This window comes from Marmota monax, unplaced genomic scaffold (assembly GCF_021218885.2).
Source record: "Marmota monax isolate L192 unplaced genomic scaffold, Marmota_monax_Labrador192_F-V1.1 WCK01_AAM20220418_F8-fsc00004, whole genome shotgun sequence".
NCBI classification, from domain to species: Eukaryota; Metazoa; Chordata; class Mammalia; order Rodentia; family Sciuridae; genus Marmota; species Marmota monax.
In genome coordinates this window covers 15,628,389-15,645,097 of record NW_026692881.1, presented here as the reverse complement: position 1 = coordinate 15,645,097, position 16,709 = coordinate 15,628,389, and the positions used below count along the sequence as shown (strand labels likewise).

Here is a 16,709-nt window from a genome sequence, read left to right as displayed (position 1 = left end):
TGTGGCCCTCCAGAATACAGTCCTACCCAACCAAATCTTAGTGTTTAATTTCTCTTGCTCAAATCATTGAAAATCATTAAGAAACTGCTTTAAGCCTAAGTGTCCGTACCAAAGTGCTAAAATGTTATTATTAAAAAAATTTTTTTAAAAGCCCAGTCTCAATGGGAGTTTGGTTTTCTTAATTCTAACCTACATTCTGGTCAGTATATCCCCCACTCTGTCCAGGGCTCTGTGTAAGTCTGGGGAAAGCTGCAGGACTTCTCAGGGCTGTGTGTGGTGAAGGTCAGAGGCAGGACTACTAAGCAGATGGTCCCTGTACATGAGCAGGGCACTCGGACCTCTGAGTCATCCAATCTCTCAGGAGCACCATGGAGAAAGAAGTGAGGCAATGGATACCTAAAGCCCAAAGTAAAATAGTTGATACTGTAATTCATCATTACTGTTAATGAAATGAAGAGCCTTCATCAAGGTTCCTGGCATAGGCCAAGCTTGTTTGGGCACAGGTCATCCATTGTCTTGTTTGCTGGTTGAAAAAATGAACAGATTTCAGCTTTCCATTCCGTGCCCAGGGACATCTCTTCTGGCCTCTCGCCTTCCTGCACTGATTTACAACTCACTGACAGGTCTGGCCCGCTGTTCCCCTGGTCCTTCCCCCAGCCTTGGGCTGGAAATGGCTGGAGTTGTGCCACTTTGACTCCTTCCTGAAGGGTCTGCAGAGGCAAGCCAGGATGACCAGTGCATAGGCTGGAGGTTGTCTGCATCCACACCCAGGACCTTGAACTTGGAGAGCTCCCACCACAGTGCCTCACCACCACATGCCAGCTCTCCTCATCCTTTTAGTGCTCCTTTCTTGTCTGGGTTTTACTTCCTCTATCTGCCATTTGCTCCTGCAAAATCATCTACCTGCTTCTCAGAGTACAGCACCAGGGCTTCCCAGTGACCTTCCTCAGCCTCACTCCTGGCCTTGAGAGGTGCCCTTGTCAGCAGATAGCCAGAGGTAGAGTTAGTTACACTTGTGCACCATCCAACCTGCAGCTCAAGTGAAGCCACTTTGAACTCCACTTCCAGGGGCAAAGAAAACAGCCACATTCCAGGAAATGCATTTTCATTTTATTTAAAAATTATTTACAATTTATTGAGCCTTCATAAATGCTTTATTTTAAAATCTTTTTTTTTTTTTAACCTGAAGAAAATACTTGGGGGTGGGGATAGGGAGAGGAGTGGTGACAAGCTCCTCAGGGGTTCTGCCAAGGGATAGGTACAAAGCAACAGGAGTGGGCTGAGCCTGGTGGAAGTCTGGCCAGGTAGGCCCCTGTGGGCCAGTGGCCAGCTGGGCAAGAAGACTGCAGGATGGCAGTTCTTGCTCAAAACTCACTATAAATAGTCTGGGTCTGAGGCAGCACTGAGGGCTTACCCTCTCTGTTCCAACCAGGCAAGAGCAGGTGAGGAGTAGGTGGCTGTGGAGTTAGCAAGAGAACACATGCATGCTGAGCCTCCAGCCAGGCCAGGCCAGGCCAGGGGTGTGTCAAAGTCAGTAATGCTTTGCTGGAAGAGGCAACTCCAGCTCAATTCTTTACTCCCACATGCTGTGGTCCTCCGGTCTGCAATACCTGTTCTGGTTTGGTGGGGGGGTGATAGGCCAAAGTTATGTGGGATGGAGGTTGTATAATACTTTAGGGTGTGAATTTTTGAGGACTCCTGCTTCTTGGTAGATGCCAGCCTTTCCCATCAATTGAGGGACACTGGAGAAGACCACTTATAATTAAAAATGAACTGCCCAGTATTCACTCTGCATTGCAGAAAGGCTGGGCTGAAAGTTCCACTAATGAAAATAGTTTTTTAATTTTTATTTTTTAACCCTTGTGGGTCTGAGAACTTTGAGAAGTTTAAGCTTATGAAAACTTTCAACTCTCTGGAAAACATGAGAACACATACACTAAATTCTGACAGTTTTAAGACCTTCTGAAGGTTTCAGGAACCTTCTGAAGTCCAGCAATGGACCCCCCTGGGGTGATGGACCCCAGGTTAAGAACTCCTGAGTCAAAGGTTCCTGTGGGTAAGCATTTTCCTTTGAGATGCAAATAACCCAGAGGAATTGCTGGTCTCCTACTTCCCAGGAAACTGATTGACTGGGTGTAGAGAGGGAGTGGTGGTTTGGAGAAAGGGGAGGGAGGCTCAAATGGTGTGCAACAGGGAAATGCTTGGGAATGGTTTGAATATTCATCAGGCAGCACAAGATCATTGGGCCCTAACTAAGGGCTTTCGAATGGGTGGGAAATAGATTGGAAAGGCAGACAGGTGCCCCACAGACAAACTGCACTTACTTCCAAGATTTTCCTAAGCTTGTGGTGATTCCTGATCACAACTTGGAAGTGGGTATGTGCAGTCATTCTTCCACCTTGTGGTTCTCCAACATTCAGGAGAAAACTCAGGTGTAGTTAAGTTCTTGGAATAAAGTACACTTAGCGACCTGCCGGTGTTTAGTAAGGGGTGGGGGAAATGGATGAAGAAGAAGAGTGATTCTTCAACATTCCTGTGTAATGCACACTGAAGTCCCATGCGCACATACATCCTTCTTGGCTGACCTGGGCACTCTTTGGTTTGTCATGGCTAAACTTGCTTTAATAGCTTAGAACTTTTCCATATCAGTTTTCTGTTTCGTTTTTCTTTTTTTCACTTAAAACCTGAAATTCCATCTCTGGCTCCCAATTGGCTTTCTCCATTCACTGTTCCTCCTCTTCCAGAGCAGATTCATTGATCGATTAATGCCTGTGGATTAGGAGCCAAAACAGATGTGTCCCTGGGAAAAACAGTGACTTGAGATTCCATCTTACATTCTTTCCAGTCCAGCTGAGACACACGTCTCCAGGCTGTGAAGCTGCTATCTAATAGGAACAGTCACTGACAATTTTCTGTGCTGTAACATTAATCACAGCCCAACACAGCTGAGTCCCATTCTCCAAAGTTCTGGAGAAATTATTGGTCCATTCCCTGAACTAATCTTCATACCTGCTACTCCAGCCTCCTTTGTGCCTATCTGCCAGTGGCACCTTCTGAGTTAAGCTAAGCATGAGATATGGCACGAAGTTATCATTTTTTTCTGGAGGAAAGAATGGTGAACCCCAAGACATGGGTCTGCTATGGCACAGGGGATCCCAAAGAACAAAGAAGAATGTCAGGGGTCCCAGAGTGGCATTGTCAGCTTGGAGGTCATCTCCCAGACTGTGCTATGGACAAGACCATTTCTAGCATGTTCCATTAGAGGCACCTTCTTCTGTCAAGGCTCTGAGTCAAACTGGAGGCAATAAGGAAAAATCTGCCAAAAAAAAAAAAAACGACAGCTAGGGGTGAAGAGGTGGAAAGGAAGGCAGAAATGCTCTGTCACCTGCGGGAGGCCCTGGGGGAAGCAGATGACGGGCAGGGCCGGCCTTCCCGCAAAGCCCTGGACTCTCACACATCCAGCAAACGCTCTTTGTCTGGTCATGTGATCAGAGGTGTTAAATTGGAGTTTTCCTCAGAGGTTCTCTCCCCATCTGCTGACCTCTTCCTTTTTCGACCACCTGAAAAACACAGTCTGTGAGTCTGAATCTGCAGGCCCGAAGGGCATTCATTCTCCCTCAGTGGCCTGAGCTTTCTTCAAAATAGAAGCAGAAATGGAGATACAGCCCTTGAAGTTTGGCTGACACTCATCTGCATTCTATCCTGGTGCTGATATCAGTATATTTAAATCTTGAAGGATTAGGATGTACCTTCCACATAAAGTGACATTTCTGAAAAGCCACAAGCCCAACTATTGCCTACAATGGACATTTCTTGGAGGGGATTGGGTAAATGAAGCCCATGTAACACCTTGACATTGTGCCTTTCTTCCCCAGAAAGTCCAGCCCTAGTTACTTCCAGACACACTGGCTTAGAGAGGACTGGTCACACAGTATGGATGTTCCAGGAGCCCTGGTTGGTGGGCACAACTGGGAGTGACCCCCCCAGGAACTCTAGTTCAGCACTGGGGAAGGTGGGGGTAATTACATAATCTCCCTCAAGGATGGACGAATCATTTTTTCCAGCTCTGTTGTTTTTGGAAGGATTATTTTCACGTTGTTCTCTCTGCCTTGATGTCCACTTATGGAAGATAAGAAATTCTTGGTCCATTCCCTGAACTAATCTTCATACCTGCTACTCCTTTTATGGAATCTCTTGAACACAAAGTTTTTCTTTAAAGGATTACATGGTAATTATTATAGACTTTGTGAACCGAACCTTACAGACTCCTGTCACGACTACTCAACCTTCACCCTTGCCACAGTGGCCACTAGAAACAAAGGGTCTATGATCCAATTAGTCTTTTTTTTTTTTAAACAAGTGAAGGTGGGAGGTCAAAATTTAACCCAGGGGCCTGGTCTGCAGACTCCTGACCTAGAGGACCACCAACTAAATGGGACAGATTCCTACACTACCAAGGTACAATACTGACCTGAGCCCTATTATGGATTTCCACAACTGTACTGCCTTGGAGTCAATGGCTTCTTTGGGAGGGAGATCCCAGTATGTTTTCCTACTAAACTGCAGCGTGGCTTAGGTCTGGATGAGGAGATACTCACTTAAGGTTCTCAGCAGCTTCTTGCCCATGGTTTCCTCAAAGTCACTACTGCAAGGGCTGGTCTCTGTGTCCAGGTTGATATTACAACATTCATTATCTGATGCTGAGAGAAAAGAAATGAGAGTGAACTCAAGTCAACCTCCACATTCAGGGATCAAGGCTGGAGGATTCTGGGTAATGTCCCTCAGCTTTAAGACAAGAACCAAGGCCGGGTAGGTGTGACAAAGGAGGGATCCCAAGAAAGGTGTTGGCTCTGTTAGTTAGCAAGAGGCTTTTCAGTGCCACAAAGGGAGCAAAGAGACGGAGAATAGGCACAGGAATCCAACATTCCATGCCAAGTCAGAAATTATTCCCTCCTCAAACACATTTGAAGACGGGGAGGACAACCTACTCCACTTGCACAAACCCTAGACAACTACAGGGCTCACTAACAACTGGACACATGCCCCTGGATTCTCCCTCATGACCAGTGGTTATTCAGAGAGCCACGGAATCCCAGAGCAGAGAAGGGGTCCAAGCCTTCCTATCAATGCAATAGGAATGGAGCTGGGGAAGTGGGGTGCTGTGCTGGCAACTGCACTGCACCCGAAGTTGTGGGGCTGATGGTGCAGCATGTGGACAGGTGTGAGTCATTCCCTTCACCTGGGCCTCAGGGGTTCTCATGTGTCACCCCAGATGGTGGACTAGATGTTCTCCAAACCCTCCATTGCCTCCATACTTATTTCTTTGCTACATTTTCTAGCTACATGCTTTAGCTAGTAAATTTGATGTTTGGGGGAGAAAAAGAACAACACTTCTAAATTCAGGTCCTAGACTGGTAACTACGTATGTCCCAGATTTTCCAGGTTAGTGTTCATGACCTCATTGACCTTAAAAACTGATATGCCTTTTCAGGTCATTGCTTTGGACTGATAGGTCTCTAGCACTGCAAACTGGGGTAGTCTCAAGGAGCAGGAGAGGAACTGTTGGCCTGGGGTGGGGAGGGGATGCTGCAAACTTGGTGAGGCAAGCACAGAAGGATCACAGGACTGCGGGGACACTGGGAGCTTGTCAAAGGGAGGTGATAGAACTGGAAACCTCAGGAACAAAGGAAGGGAAGAGTCCGCTCAGCAAGGTTGATGACTAATGTCATTTCCTAATCTGTAAGGCGGGTCTAATAATAACAACCTAATATTTATGGAAACACCCTGGTGTGCTCTTTAGATATGTTCATTATCTCATTTTTACAAAGCTACTTTACGAAATAGCTACTACAATTTATATCTACTATGATAAAAAAAAAGGAATCTTTTACAACTTGCCTAAAATTGCAAAGTTCCTAAATAAAGGAGGCAGGGTCTGAGTCCAGGCAGAAACAGCTCCTCACACTGCTCTACGTGGTTTTCCTGGGAGGATGAATTAGGCCAGGCTGGCATGGCAGGTGCTCTGTGTTAGTGTTTCCTTCATGGTTGTGTAAGGAGGAGAGAGTTTGGTTCAGGGGCTGGGGTCCTAGAGCTCCCCTCACCCAGCTTGCCCCTGGTCATCCTAGTCCCCTGGGGGCAGAGGCAGCGATCCCCCTTGCTCCTGGGGCCCCCTCCCTGACCTGCTGTTGTGGGAACGGCTGCAGGAGACAGGGAGAGTTGCTGTGTCCTCTGCTCCTCGAAGTCAGTCATTTCTTCTTGGGTGAAGGACATCTCCTCCATCCTCAGGTACACCACCTCGCCAGGGCTTCTCAGCCCATCAGAGCGGCTGCCTGGGGAATACAGTGAGCATATCACCTCTCTGCCTTGGAGGGCACCTGGGGCTTTGGGAGGCAGAAGATGGCAGCCCTGAGCAGGCCTAAGGGATGGAAGGCAGGGCCATCCTCACCCCACAGAAGCCCAGCCCATCCACCCGATTGACTTACATGGCAGGCTGGTCCTGTGGTTCAGGAGCGTGAGGGCAGGGTCATCCTTGGGGGTTTGGGGTGTGCCCCGGGTTGTGGGAGCCTTGGTGGAGTCTCCGTCAGTGAAGGCCTCCATGTCTGGAGACTGGGGCGAGCTGTCCATGTGGCAGGCTGTGAGTGCGTTCTGGTATTGCTGTCGTGTGACCTGGAAGGAAGCAAGCAGAAGCTCAGGAGAACTGAACAGAGTACTTCCCTGGATGCAGCCAGCTTTCCTGAGCTCACTAGTTACTCCTTTGGGGTACTTGGAACCCCTGAGATATGTGAACTAGGGGTCTTACCAAAGCTGTACCAGCCCAGCAGCTGCAACATGGGGCTGTTTGTTTGCCACCAGTCCCCTCTGTTCATTTTTATTAGCTTCACACTTTATAGTGCATCTGAAGAAGACTAAGTTTATTTTGTGTTGCTATAATAGAATACCTAAGTCTGGATACTTTATAAAGAAAAGAGGTTTATTTAGTTCAATGTTCTGGTGGCTGGAAAGTCCAAACAGCATGGTGCTGGCATCTAGCAAGGGATTCCCTGGCTACTTCACAATTTGGTAGAGAAGCGGAAAGGAAAATGGCTGAGTACACAAGGGGCCAAGCACATGGTGTGATCTTGCCTTAATACAACTTGCTCTCACAGAAAATAACCCATCCTGAGAGAGTCCTACATTAATCCCTTCCATGGGTGGTAACCCCATTTCCTAATCACTTTCCACTAGGCCCCACCTTTTAAAAAAAATCCACCACCTCTCAATACATTACATTGGGGATCAAGGTTCCAGCACATGAAGCTTTGAGGGATACCCCAAGCCAAACCCAAATCATAGCACACAGTTTATGTAAAACTGTCCAAAATCAGTGACTCTCAAACTTCAGCATCAGAACCACTTGAAGGGCTTGTTAAATAAGATTGCTGAGCCTAACAGTTTCTAATTCCCTTGGTCTGAGGTAGAAACAGAATTTGCATTTCAAAGATCCCGGTGATGCTAATGCTGCTGGAGATAGAAACCAAGGACTTGAGACCTACTTAAAATCAGACACAGGTCCCACTCAAGTTTTTTGTTTTTTCCCTCCGAGGAATTTAAAGGATAAAGTAGCAGAATGTTAGTAACTGGTGTTGATATTTTTCAGTTCAAAACTGTAGGTTCTATGCTTTATAAATGCTGGCATTTGTCCAAAGTCTTCAACAGGTTGGTTCAGTGTTCTCTTTTTTTTTTTTTTTAGTTGTATATGGACATCATACCTTTATTTTATTTGTTTTAATTTTAAGTGGTGCTGGGGATCGAACCCAGTGCCTCACACATGCTAGGTAAGCACTCTACCATTGAGCCACAATGCCAGCCCCCAGTATTCTTTTTTAAAAAATATATATGTATATATATATGTATATATATATATGTATGTGTGTGTATATATATATATATATATAAAAATATATATATAACATATATATATATTTATTTAGTTGTAGGTGGACACAATACCTTTATTTAGTATTTTTATGTGGCATGAGGGATCGAACCCAGTGCCTCACATGAGTTAGGCAAGTGCTTTACCCCTGAGCCACAACCCAGCCCAGTTCAGTGTTCTTGAGGACACCTCACATGTGTGAGGCACTGGTTTGATCCTCAGCACCACACAAAAATATATAAATATATAAATAAAGTAAAGGTATGGTGTCCATCTACAACTAAAAAAAAAAAAATTTTTTTTTTCTTGAAGCAAGCTCTGAATTACAAAGGACAAGTAGGTCTGCATATCTAGAAATTAACAAAAAATAAGGTTAACCTTTTTGAACATTTTGACTTGGCAGCTGAGTTGCTGGAGAAGTTAACCTTGAGGCTAGTGTGTGATGTCTCCTGTAATTTTAGGATGTTTTGTTTGAACTTTCAACTTTCACGTGGTTTATTTCTCCCTCTAAATACAATCCTGCAATATAGGGATCCCGCCACCAGATGGTGATGGGGTACTTTGGTCAAATCACACAATCCAGACTGTAAGACAACTGCCAAATATTCTTAGTTTATAATAATACTTACACTACATTATATATATACATATATATCTATATCTATATATATCTATATCTATCTATATCTATATCTATATCTATCTATATATATATATAGATATATATATATATTATGTGTATATTATATATATAGATATATAATATATATTTTAGATATATACATATCTCCTCATAAGGGTTCTTTGGTACCTTCATAACTTCATCAACAGAGGCAGGACCACCACCCCAGATTAAAACCCCAGACTGAAGCTTTTTTTGTTTTGTTTTTGGCTGCCTAATTGGAAGGCCCCACTCACACCTGGATGCCCAGACATTTGTTGCTGCCCCACGCTTCCTTCACTACCCTAACATTAGTCAACTCCAAAGAGTTGTTTTAAACCCAAGTAATTCTTTTGTTTTAAGGAACAAATACAGGACAAACTCAGCTTAACAAACACATTAGATCATCCCATTATGGGAACAAGAGATTAAAATTGTACACCTTCGATTGAGCCAGAGAAAGAGAACAGTCAACTCCCCAATGAAAGATTAGTTTCTCACCAAAACACTATAAAGCCCCCAGGCAGAAAGGCCCCAACAGTACTCTCAGAGGGACCTCTTCCATGCTGTGGGAGCTTTCCTTGCTTGTTTCTAATAAATGTGCTACTGAATTCTCACCCTCAGACTTTTGCATACTTCATTCTTTGAATGTATGAGATAAGAACCCTCCATTGAGTAACATGTCAGTTCATTAATTACTATTAGTCATGGCTGTGTTTAAAACTTTTCCCAGATAATCACTAGATGCACCTTTCTATTTAATTTTGTAACTTATCTTGAAATCAAATCACTCCTGGATTTTGACACTTCTGGAATTTCAGTTCATTGGACTCAGAGAGCCCCCATGGACCCTTCCTGCAGCCAGCAGCAGGGGCTTGGGCAGGGAAAACATTTCTCAAAACTCTTCTTGGAGTACAAAAGGAGGAAGCCTAAACAATGGCCCTGACAAAGCCAATTAAATCAAGAGGAGGTGATTTGCATCTTTATATAAGGTATTTTTTATTAAAAATCAAAAGAGAAAAATCAAACCAAAACAAACACATGTGTTAAAACAAGAGCTCTGAACTCACAAAGTTCCCCTGTGTAGGACTACAATTATAGTCAAAGTTTTTAAGGGAAGGAAGCCACAAGTTTGAAGAGGTTTCTGAATATGCTTTAATTGGCTAATGTGCTCAACTTCAAGATGCGTGGGTAGGCTCAGATCACAGCAAGGCCCTTTGATCTAACAAAAGGACAAACACCTGATCGAGAAGGGCCCTCTTATTTGAGGTTTCCCAATACTACTGCTGTCTCACATCCTTGTTATTTGTAGACTATTCCTTTTCTTATGTTCTAGGGGTGGAGATACAGGGTCATTTGTAAGTGTTACGAAAATCCTTCCAGCTTCTTGCAAGGTATTTGTCAGAGCACATTCCTCCTTGAGGAGGGGACAAAACCAACCTCCCCAAAGTACTCTCCAACCTATGCAAGTCTAGTAATGTCTTGGAAAATCGTATGACTTTCTGAACTTAGGATGTAAATGATGTTATGGTCTGGATGTTTGTGTCTCCTCCTACTCCAAAAAGAACGTCTCTGTTGAAACCCAATTCCCCATTTGAGATTATTTGGAAGTGGGGCCTTGAAAGGTAACTAGGTCCTGAGGTGGAGCCTCATGGGTGGGATGAGTGCCCTCTAAGAAGAAGGTGGCTCCTTTCCTTTTTCTGCTTTCCATCACGTGAGGACACAGTGAGAAGGCTAGATCTGCTGGCACCTTGGTCTGGGACTTCCCAGCCTCCAGAACAGTGTGACAAAAAAAAAAAAAAATTTTTTTTTTTTTTGTTCTTTAAGTCACCCAGTCAATTGTAATTTCTTATAGCATACTGACATGACTGTGACAATTGGAAAGACCCAAGAAATAAAGTTAACAAAAATTCCCAATGTACTTGCTCACTACGGGCCAGCTCTCAGATCTTCCACCTACGAAACTTCTCCCTGTCTCTTGTTTTCATCTTGAATATTCTCCTCACCTCCCTTGTCAAGCCTCAGCAAAAGTGTCCTTTTCTCGGCCTGCTCTGATAGCCATTTCAAAAGCAGAGGCCTCCTCTGTTCTCTGGTCTCCCCTGAAGATCACTGTTTACCCACAACCCTATTTCCTTCATGGCTTTTATTTCGACCTGAACTCCCCTAGGTTATTTATGGGGTCCCTGTCTATCATTTTCTTCCCCTATTGTCACATAAGCTCCAGAATGGCAGCCACTTGCTGTCTTTGCCAGTTTCTCAGTGACAAGTGCAGAGAGGATGTTGATTAGATATTTATTGAATCACATACTTATATTTGGCTTTCCCTTCCTTTTCCTACAAGCCATGCCCCATAGAAACCAATAAAAGCTGGCACATTAAGAATTCCCTTCTTCCATTTCCCCTACTCCACCTCCAAGAACTGTCTGCAGTAACTATGAAAAGCCTTATAGCCTGGAAGCCACCAGGAGCAGAGTCAGGAGCTATGGCTTTTTAAGGTTTAACCTGCTAGTCTCATTAGACTTGTTAAAGGTCATCACACGCACCTGTGAGTACTGCTCAGCTGGTTCTCCGTCACCTCTCTCTGCCTCTGATTTCCTACAACTCTCCCTAAAGCCACAGCATCTTATGCTCTTCAAGCCTCAATTTCCTTATCAGTACAGTGGGAGTGACAGGAGTCCCTACCTCACAGGCTGGCAGGAGAGTGCAAGGATAATTCAAAGGACTCAGTAAAGTTTCTTGCCCCCCTCCCCCCCACACACACACACAATAGTTAATATCCCAACCCCTTTTCCATTAGTCACTGCCCATGGGTACTTCTTTTCATGGCTATGTTTATCCGCTGATGTGTTAGTTCAGGGTGTTGGCAGAGTTCCGGAACCCAGCTAGCCAGCCAGCACACACCATTCCAAATAATCAGGGTGGGTGTTCTGGACACTCGGAAAGGAACTTCTCCCATTCGTGTACTTCAGTACCCTTCCCATCCAGCCCAACACTGGGACAACATTACCAAGTGGACTCACTGAGTGTTTTGTTGGACTGGGATAAGTGGGACTTTAGCCAAGATCTCAGTCCAAAGTTTGTAATTGTTTGCTGAATGCTAGAAAAACAAAACAATAAAACCTAGTGAAGCAAGAGAAAGGAGGATAATTTAAAAGACTTCTGTATAGTACCAACCCCCATGAAAGGTATGAAGAAATAGCTCCCTCCTCTTAACTGCACGGCAAGGAGCGTGGCTGCCTCACCCCGCAGCCTGTGCAGAGGGGGGTTTCTTAATAGCTCAGTGAAGCTAAACTGATGTTAATTGTTCTTACAAGGGATTTCCCGTTAACACACACTTTAAATATTATTTGCAAAAATATACTATTATACCTATAAATATATTATCATATAAAAACAGCACAGTTTCTTCTAAACACTTGGCTTATAAATCACCTGCAAATTGATCTTGAAAAAAAAAATGAGTGAAATTAACCTGGTGTCAGTGGTAGGGGATCCAAAGGAAATAGTTCTGTCTCAGGCAAAGCTGATTTCGCATCGCTTTGTGCCTCAGTTTCTCCATATGAAAAACAGGGATCAGGAGATCTTTCAAAAGTGACAACCACAATAAAGCTCCCTGAGAGCAGGGTCTTTATAAAGCCAAGGAGCTGCCACGCAGCATTATGCTGGAATAGGGAGACTGGGATACATATTATGCCTGAGCCTGGGGGACTCCTGGTCCAGCTCCCCCAGCTGACCCTGCCCACTGGGAGAGGGACAGGTACTGCCCCCCCGGGGGGAGTTACCTTCACAAACTGCACATCGCTGAGAATGTGGACGGAGTAGTCGGGCGTGTACAGGTTGTTGCTGCTGCTGTACAGCTGGGTGTTGCTCCCACCAAAGTCACTGCGCTCTCGATTTGGAGACTCAGAGCGATTCAAGCCGCTGCAGCGAGAAGGGGACCGGTTTACTGCAGATGGTGAGGAAGGAGGAGAGGAGAGAAAAGACAAGGAGGGGTGGGTGGGTGGGTGGGGAGAAAGGAGAAGGAATGGAAAGAGGGAGAGAGAGAAAGGCGCTGTTCACTGACGTCCCATGGGACTATGAGGCAAATGGTAATTCCGGGTGGTGGGAAGGTGATCTCACTTTCCCATCAGTCCAGGATGGAGCTGAGCTGCTTTGCTGGTGTGGGTTCCTGGGAGAAACAAATCCTACCCCCATGACCTCGTGAATGAAGAGCTGGGGCATTTGTTTCCCCGAGCAGCAGGCAGATGGAGGTCTGCTGCCTTTCCTAGATCTTGTTTTCAGGGCGGGGGCAGGAGGACCCCCAAATGCATGAAGTGCTGTGAGCATGGTTTGCTGTCCCAGCCCATGAGCCCCTCTACTGTGGTGAGGTCCTGTATGTAATCCCTTATTTAGGAAAGGCCAAGGCCTTAGGTTTGCCCTCAAACCATCTGTCACAGCATGGACAGCCACTTCTTCTTGTGGGGATACATTTTATTGGGGTTAACTCAAGGTCTGCCCCAACGTTAGCAGGGCCTAGGACAAGAGTACAGAGGCCCACAAACAATACCGATATTTACAAATCATAAGACACATGACTAAACTGTTGAAATGTTGTATCCTTGTCCTTGACAAATGTTCATAGCAATCTGTAAGGCCAGTTTGTCTCCTTGGAGTTTTATAGTTGAATAGAGGGAGAGCCTGCCCCTTGCCCTAGGGTTTCTGGACCTACTCACTATCCCCAGGACTGTTTGGGTGGGGAATTCTGGGATCCTGGGTATCTGAAACTTGGAAGCAGGAAGAACATAGGCTCTGGGTGGCACATCCTTAGCCTGTGAACTCCTTGCCTCCCTAGAGGGACAAGACTGATAAGGGCCAAAGTGGGGCCCTTGAAAGTGTGGGTCTGGACAGGGCTTGTTGTTGCACAGGCCTGTGTGTGGACTGGGATAATCCACAGGCTTTCTAGCCAAGACCTTAATATTCAATCAGCTTGTTTTTACATTTTTAAGAAATACTTTTTGGGAAAGTTCAATGAATACCATGTCACTTGGTTTCAAAATGGACTCTGTGAGCTACCCTCCCCAAGATCAATGGAAGAGAATGCCGAAGGTGACCCTAGCATTACCTCGAACATAGAACAACCCCAGTGACAGACTGTGAAGCACCTGCCTCCACTTCCCAACTAATCACTGTGTACTTCTTTCAAAAATGGGGAACAGGAAGCTGTACGTCTCTTCTAAGATAGATTTAGTTCAGGGGGTCTCAAATGAAGAACCAAATTCTTCAGAGAATATGGGGATTTAATTCTGTCTCTTGAAACAATGCTGCTATCAATCAAAATACTTGATTAGAACCTATTTGGAGTGAGTCACGGCGGCTGACAATCTGTTTAGCTGCCAAACTGTTATTGTCTGGCAAACTATGTAGGAGGAAGATTAAAATAACAATAGGTTGATCATTTTCTTGTTAGAACCATAATAATTACTGCCTTAGTATGCCTTAGAATGAAGGATTCCACTTCCATCTTATAATTCTCAGTGAATGTCATTCACCTATGTGCTTTTGTTAACTCAGAAACCTGGGAGTCACCCCTGACTCCTGCCATCTTCATTTCCAACACAAGTCCATCTCATTAATCTCTCTCCAGTAAAGCCCAGTTTCCAACACCTTCACCTGGACCACACTCTCATCTCCCCACTTATCATCTTTTACAGTCATCCCCCTTATCTGAGGGGGATACATCCCAAGACCTCCAGTGGATGCCTGAAACTACCAATGGTACCAAACCTGATAAATGCCATGTTTTGTCCTATACATACACACTCATGATAAAGTTTAATTTATAAATTAGATTCAATAAGAGATTAGCAGTTATCTCCATTTATTAACCCATAAAATAGAACAATTATAATAATAGTCTATGATGAAAGTTATTTAAAACTTGTGAATTGTTTATTTCTAGAATTTTCCATTTAATATTTATGGACTGAGTAAATGAAATGGTGCACAGAAAAACTGCAGATGAAAGGGACCACTGGGTTCTGTTTTCACCTCAGCTGTCAGAATCATATTTTTAAAACACAAATTAGCTTCCTATTTTGTCTGAATAAACCCAAACTTCTCGCTGTGGCACCTGAAGACCCCAGACTTGGTCCTTGCTTTCTTGCCCCGGGTCTCCTCTCGGCGGCCCTTCCCCTCCCCTGCTTTGCTCTAGCCCCTGGTCTTTGGGCCTCTTCAACCATGCAAGCTTCTCCCACCTCAGCAGATCCCCCCATCCCCCCACCCACTGCCAAGGCTGCTTGTTTCTCAGGCCCTGGCTGTCACTGAGACGCTGCCGTCTTCTCTGAAGACCTTGTCTGGCCATCCTTTGAAGATTCCCGTTTTCTTCTTTCACTGCCCCTGTCATTCCTTCAAGCATTTAGTTAATTACACATTTATACTTATACATCAGGTCTACTTAGCTCTCCATTCTTGAGTGCAGAGATCCTGTCCTTTCTGATCAGTAACAGTGTAGTACCTACCTAGCCGGTGCCAGGCCTGGGGGAGATATTCAAGGAAAATTTATGGAATGAACAAATCTGTTTCTTTGAGGAGTCTTAATTTAGAATATAAATTTTGCTTTGTTTTTAAAAAAGATTTCAGAGTTCTCAAGTCATCCTGGAGTTGGAAAGCCTTTTCTCTGAAGGACAGAGTCATTCTGGGGAAACTGACCTTTCCAGGAAGCTGGGGTGGGAGCAGGACACCAGGAACACAGCTGTACAGAGTTAAATTGTGTGTAACCAGAATCCAAGAAGCCTCAGGCGTTGGCCCAGTAACTTGAGGGGGAGGCAACAGGGGAAGGACTCTGTTTGTTTGTCTGTTTAAGAGCAGCCTGTAAATCAGGAGTCCTGAGTTGATGTGAAGGGCCTGCTTATCCACTGGGTGAGGGGCACCAGGCCCTCCTTCAGAGGGCCTGAGGACTGACAGGACAGACCCAGTGCCACAGAGTACATAGTGAAGCACCAAGAAGGGTAGGTGGTGATAGTGTTGGGCAGACACTGGGGCACTCCATTCTTGGTCCTGGTGCCTTGAAAACAAATTGATGAGTTCTGGCTTGGCTAGACACATTTTTGGGTGTTCAGAGTGATGGCTGGCTAAGAAAGTCGGTGTTCTCTCCTCCAGGGTAGCTGTGGAAGTGGGCTGGCAGCCTCCCAGGAGAGCAGTTTCTTTGGCTTATGAGTGGAGTCTGGAAAATTGGACCCTGACCCAGTGAATTTTGGCCTCAACTCAGTTTGGTCATGACCTAAGGGAGAGGACATGAGAAGGGCCTATGGTTTCAGTTATCTGAGAAAGCCCAATCTCACCTTCATCCTCCACTTTGCCTGGCTGGACACGGGACTCACATACACCACGCCTAGTGGTCCATACCTATGTCCCTTATGTCATGACTCAAGATGTACTCAGGGAGGATGGCGGGGAAACTGCCCTGTTTTATCTACTACGCTCTTTCCATCCACAGAAGCTTCTGCATGATCACTTCCACTTCTAGTTGGAAACCGAGGTGACAACTACATCCCAGTTCCCCATAAAGCTCTCATCGTCTCCTGGGCACCCTGAAAAGATAGGCCATCTTGCTGCCACTCATGAGAACTCACAAATCAAACACAAGCTACCTCCCTGTTGTGTTAGAAGGAGAAACATCTCTCTCTCTCTCTCTCTCTCTCTCTCTCTCTCTCTCTCTTTTAAGTAAATACACTATTGAAGATTTATTCATAAAATCCCAAAGGGTTTCCAATACCAAAAAAATACAACTGTCTTATGAAGGTCAGCTTTATATAAGAAAATTTTAAAAGAAAAAGGAACCTTCGTTCCGTGACAAAGAACATCTCGGCTCATCCGAGTGTTGTGCAAGATCAATGTCTCATGTCCCAAAGCCTGACATTCCTCAATAGGTAGGATGCTGATGACTCGGCAGTTTGTAATTGTGCACATACACTCAGAGGTCTCTGAGCGAGGGAAATGGAAATGGAAATGCTTTTAATAAAAACAGAGAAGAAATCAGTAACAGACGAGTGTCCCAGCAGCATGGCAAACTAGTTCAAGTTGTATAATTCCCCTTGGCATTTTCGAAGAGCATGGAGGCACAGCTTGGGGGGTGAAGCAACAAGGAAAATCCTA

At 44.9% G+C, this 16,709-nt stretch overlaps 1 protein-coding gene across 2 annotated transcripts in view; it reads right to left on the bottom strand.

Annotated features, from left to right (window-relative positions):
• Window positions 1-1,096: 1,096 nt before the first annotated feature.
• Window positions 1,097-16,709, bottom strand: part of Cnnm1 (cyclin and CBS domain divalent metal cation transport mediator 1) — a 53,241-nt gene continuing 37,628 nt past the window's right edge. For both annotated transcript variants that reach the window (XM_046450178.2, XM_058581217.1), the window contains 5 exons: window positions 12,359-12,522; window positions 6,483-6,666; window positions 6,180-6,329; window positions 4,599-4,700; window positions 1,097-3,560 (listed from right to left, as the gene is read on the bottom strand). In XM_046450178.2, coding sequence (XP_046306134.1) covers window positions 3,481-3,560; window positions 4,599-4,700; window positions 6,180-6,329; window positions 6,483-6,666; window positions 12,359-12,522 — 680 coding nt within the window. In that variant the 3' untranslated portion in view covers window positions 1,097-3,480. The remainder of the gene's footprint in view (window positions 3,561-4,598; window positions 4,701-6,179; window positions 6,330-6,482; window positions 6,667-12,358; window positions 12,523-16,709) is intronic.